The sequence below is a fragment of the Nicotiana tomentosiformis genome, chromosome 1, assembly GCF_000390325.3.
Source record: "Nicotiana tomentosiformis chromosome 1, ASM39032v3, whole genome shotgun sequence".
Taxonomy (NCBI): domain Eukaryota; kingdom Viridiplantae; phylum Streptophyta; class Magnoliopsida; order Solanales; family Solanaceae; genus Nicotiana; species Nicotiana tomentosiformis.
The window spans coordinates 111104183-111109606 of NC_090812.1; the positions used below are offsets into that span (position 1 = coordinate 111104183).

The 5424-nt window shown below is 42.3% G+C and overlaps 1 protein-coding gene across 1 annotated transcript; it reads left to right on the top strand.

The window, feature by feature from the left end:
- The first annotated feature begins 1985 nt into the window (after positions 1-1985).
- LOC138908754 (uncharacterized) lies at positions 1986-2453 on the top strand. The gene has a single exon (XM_070199407.1). The coding sequence runs from the start codon at positions 1986-1988 to the stop codon at positions 2451-2453; it is 468 nt and encodes a 155-aa protein (XP_070055508.1).
- Positions 2454-5424: the final 2971 nt, after the last annotated feature.

A 5424-nucleotide genomic window follows, 5' to 3' on the forward strand; every position in this document is an offset into this window, starting at 1 on the left:
GCTTATGGAGGGTTGATTCCAGTTGCACCAACTACTTTACAGTCTGGGGGAGAAGTCTAGACTCCTGCTACACATGCTCCATAGAAACGTGCTCATGTTTATCTGGCTCCGGGTGCTATACTGGTGCATCCCGTGGTTGGAGCGTATTCACATGTAGTAAAGAGGGGATAGGGAGGCTAAGAAGCCTCGAGATTCTAGGGGATTTAGTGATTTCTACTCTTCGACTCCCACCATCATGGAAGAGGCTTTGTCAGTCGGCCGGTTCAATCCGCACATCAAGTTACCTATAGTGCTCCAGCTGGCTAGGGACCCCAGTGTATTCATATCAGACATCTATTTTTCAGTGCACCTTCTGTACGAGGTTCCTACAACGGTTATTCCAGTCGTTTGGTGCAGACTCAGTATCAACAGCCATGCCCATATAGGGGTTGTTTTGAGTGCGATGACTCTATTTGGATATGTCTTGTGGTTCTCTGGACTCTCCTGTTTATGTGTCTACACCCGTTAGGAATTCTAGTATGGTGGACTGTGTCTATCACTATTGTTTGGTCATTATTGGGGGCTATAAGACTAGGGTTGATCTTCTATTGCTTAATATGTGGATTTTGATGTGATCTTGGTCATGGATTGGTTATCTCTGTATCATGCTATTCCTGATTCACGCTAAGACCGTAACGTTGGCTATGCCGGGGTTGCTAAGGTCGGAGTGGAGAGGTTCCTTTGGTCATGTTCCTAGTAGAGTGGTATCTTTTCTGAAGACTCGACGGATGGTTGAGCAGGGGTGTTTAGCATACATAGCTTTTGTGAGGGATGTTAGTGTTGATACTCCTACGATTGAGTCAGTTTCGGTAGTGAGGGAGTTTCTAAATGTGTTTCCAACAAACCTATTGGGAATGCCACCCAATAGTGATATTGATTTTGGTATTGACTTGGTGTCGGGCACTCAGCCCATATCTATTCCTACCATACCGCATGGATCTAGCTGAGTTGAAGGAATTAAAGGAACAGTTGCAGAAATTGCTAGATAAAGGTTTCATCTAGACGACTGTGTCACCTTAGGGTGCTTCGATTCTATTTGGGAAGAAGATGGACGGATCCATGATAATATGTATTGACTACAGGCAATTGAACAAGGTTACTATTAAGAACAAGTATCCACTACCGTGTATTGATGATTTATTTGATCAGCTTTAAGGAACCAGGATATTCTCGAAGATTGATTTGAGATCGAGGTACCATCAGGTGAAAATTAGGGCTTCCGATATTCCTAAGATGACTTTCAGGACCCATTAGGCATTCTGAGTTCTTGGTGATGTCTTTTGGGATGACCAATGACCTAGGAGACTTCATGCACTTGATGAACAACGTGATTCAGCCTTATCTTGATTCCTTCGTTATTATTCATTGATGATATATTGGTGTATTCTCGCAGCCGGGAGGAGTATGAGCAACATTTAAAGATCGTGCTCCAGACTTTATGGGAGAGAAACTGTATGCTAAATTCTCTAAGTGTGAGTTTTGGTTAGACTCAGTGGCAATTTTGGGTTACGTGTTGTCCAATGAGGGGATTAAGGTGGATCTAAAGAAGATTGAGGTAGTTCGCAGTTGGCCCACACCTTCCACCGCTACTGAGATCAGGGGTTTTCTAGGCTTGGCTGGGTATTATCGTATCTTTGTAGAGGGTATCTCGTCTACTAGATCCATTGACCGGGTTGACTCAGAATGGTGCCCTATTTAGATGGTCGGATGGGTGTGAGGAGAGCTTTCAAAATCTCAAGATAGCTTTGACTACAGCTCCAATGTTAGTTTTGCCTTCAGGATCGGGGTCATATACTATTTATTGTGATGCTTCGCGGGTTGGAATTGGATATGTATTGATGCAAAGTGATCGGGCGATTGCCCATGAGAAGAACTACCTAATGCACGATTTGGAGTTGGAAGATATTGTACATGCACTCAAGATTTGGAGGCATTATCTTTACGACATGGCTTATGAGGTGTATACAGATCACCGCAGTCTTCATCACCTACTCAAGCAAAAGGATTTGAACTTAAGGCAACGGAGATGGTTAAAGTCACTGAAGGACTATGATATCACCATTCTTTATCATCCGAGAAAGGCCAATATCGGCTTGAGTAGGAAGGCGAAGAGCATGGAGAGTCTTGCTTTTATTCCAGCTGGGGAGAGATTGTTAGCTTTGGATGTTCAGGCTTTAGCCAACAGGTTTGTGAGGTTGGATATTTTGGAGGCTAGCAGGGTTCTTGTCTGTGCTATATCACGGTCGTCCTTGTTTGAGCGCATCAAGGCGCGTCAATATGATGATCCCCACTTGTTTGTCCTTAAGGACACGGTGCAACACTGTGATGCTAAATATGTGACTATAGGTGATGATGGTGTGTTGAGGCTTCACGACCGGATTTGTGTGCCTAATATGGATGGTTGCGGGAGTTAATTTTTTTAGGAGGCCCATAGCTCGCGGTATTCCATTCATCTTGGTGACGCAAAGATGTACCATGATTTGAAGCAACATTATTGGTGGCGGAGAATGAATAAAGATATTGTTGAGTATATGGCACGGTGTTTGAATTGTCAGCAGGTTATGTATGAGCATCAGAGACTAGGTGGGTTGCTTTAGAGGCTAGATATACCGGAGTGGAAGTGGGAGCGTATCACTATGGATTTTTTGGTTGGTCTTCCATGGACTTTGAGGAGATTTGATGGTTTGTGGGTCATTTTGGACAGACTGACCAAGTGTGCACACTTCATTCCAGTCATGATAGTTAGTTCAGATTTAACTTCAAGAGGTGGTTCACCTCCATGGTATGTCTATATCTATTATCTAGGATCGATGCACTCAGTTTACATTGCATTTTGGGAGAGCCATGCAGTATGAGTTGGGCACACAGGTCTTGCTGAGTACGACATTTCATCCCCAGACAGACGGGCAGTCCGAGCATACTATTTATATCTTGGAGGACATGTTGCGAACCCGTGCCATTAATTTCGTGGGCCAGTGGGATTAGTTTCTATCATTGGCAGAGTTAGCCTACAACAACAGGTAGCAGTCGAGTATTCCGATGGCTCCTTATGAGGCCTTATATGGAGACGATGTCGTTCTGTGGTTGATTGGTTTGAGCCTGGGGAGGCTAGGTTGTTGGGCACTAATCTGGTTCGTGATAATTTGGAGAAGGTGAAATTTATTCAAGAGCGGCTTCATATAGCATAGTCCAAACAAAAGAGTTATGTTGATAGGAAGGCTCGTGATGTGGCATTCATGGTAACTGAGAGGGTTCTACTTAGATTTTTGCCCATAAAGGGTGTGATGAGGTTTGGGAAAAAGGGCAAGTTGAGCTCTTGGTATATTGGTCCGTTTGAGATTCTAGAAAGAGTTGTTGGGGTGGCCTACAGACTTGCTTTGCCTGCCAGCTTATTGGGAGTTCATTCGGTGTTCCACATTTTCATGCTCCGAAAGTACTATAAGGATCTGTCACATGTGGTAGATTTCAGCTCGGTGCAACCTAATAAGGATTTGACTTATGTTGAGGAGCATGTGGTCATTGTGGATAGGCAGGTTTGGAAGTTGAGATCGAAGAATATTGCATCAGTGAAGGTCTAGTGGAGAGGTCAATCAGTCAAGGAGGTGACTTGGGAGACTGAGCATGATATGCATAGCAGATATTCTCATCTTTTTTGCACTTCAATTATATTTCTTAACTCGTTCGAAGACGAACGTTTATTTAGGAGAGGGAGAATGTAAAAACTCGGCCGGTCATTTTGTGTATTTGAGCCCTATTATCCCTTTTTATGGTTTCTATGTGCTTATTTGTGATTATGTGACTTGCGGGGATGATTGGTTTAGTTTCGGGAAGGTTTTGGATTGAATTGGAATACTTAGTTCCTAGTTTGGAAGCTTAAGTTACAAGTGTTGACCAAGTTTGTCTTTTGTGTATTTGACCTCAGATCGGATGGTGATTTTGGACTTATGCATATGTCCGGATTTGGATTCGGACGTTCCTAGGTTGTTTTGGATCTTATTGGCAAAAGTTGGCAATTTGAAGGTTTACAAGTTCATAGGTTTGACCCATAGTTGACTTTGTTGTTATCGATGTCCGTTTGAGATTTCGAGCCTTGGAATAGGTTCGCATGGTGATTTATGACTTGTTTTGTAAAATTTGGTTTTATTCTGAGTTGTTTAGTCATGTTAGTCGTATGTTCGAAATTCAAAAATTTAGATTAGTTCATTAAGTTTGAATATAGGAACGATTCGTGATTTTGATGTTATTTTGTGTGATTTGAGGCCTTGAGTAAGTCCGTGTTATATTTTGGGATTGGCTGGTGTAATTGGGCAGGGTCCCGAATGCCTCGGGTGTGTTTCATATGAGTTTCGGACTATTTCACTTATGTGTTGGAGTTGCTGATTTTCTGGTGTACTGGTGTTCATCGAGATCGCAGATGAGGTATCGCGATCGCAAAGTGTGTTTGGTGGTTGGCAATCTTTTCTTCTTTGCGTTCGTGGTGGAGATATTGCAGTTGCGGACCTTGGGGAGCTAAAGCGTAGCGTTCGCATTGGTTGGTCACGATCGCTTAGGGTTTGTGTTAGGATGGGAAATTCAAATGGTTTGTCCTTCACGTTCACGGGAAGGTGTCGCGTTCACGTAGGCTTAAGTGATTGAAGAATCGCGATCACATCCAGTCACGTTCGTGTAGGATCTTTTGGAGGCAGCTGATGACTTGTGCTTTGCGATCGGGAAGTAGGTCCCACAATCGCGAAGAGAACCCCTAGGAAGACTTAAATATTATATTTCGAGGGTTTGAGTTATTTTATCATATTTTAATATTGGTAGCTTGGATTTGGGCATTTTTAGCAGATTTTCACAATTTGGATTGGGTTAAGTGTTCTTGACTTGGATTTGTTTATTATTCCTGATTTCATTCTTGATTTTACCATTTCATTGAAGAATCTAAGTGAGAAAAATTAGGGATTTTGGCAAAACTTTTATAAAATAAAAAAAAAATAGGAATTTGAACCTCGATTCAGAGTCGGATTTGGATGAATCTTGTATGGTTGGACTCATTTCGAATGATTTTTTAGAATTTTGTGACTTTTGTCCAGTTTCGGGAGGCACGCCCCGGTTGACGTTTTGGTTGAATTTTAATTTTTGATAAAGATTGAAGCTTTATTAATTGGAATTGATTTCTAAAGTCGTGTTTGATATTATTGAGTTTTTGTTTTGCTAGATTTGACTCGTTCGGATGCCGATTCGAGAGGCAAGGTCTTTTTAGAGTATTGATTTGGCTTATTTGAGGTAAGTATATTGCCTAACCTTGTGGTGGGGGGGGGGATTCCCCTTAGGATTTGGCCTTAATTGCTTATTTGTGTTATGTGAAAAGCGACGTGCACACGAAGTGACAAGTGCGTACGC

What these genes read in the sequence shown, in the direction of transcription:
- LOC138908754 (XM_070199407.1), top strand. Translation starts at nt 1,986, where the DNA reads ATGGCTTATGAGGTGTATACAGATCACCGCAGTCTTCATCACCTACTC.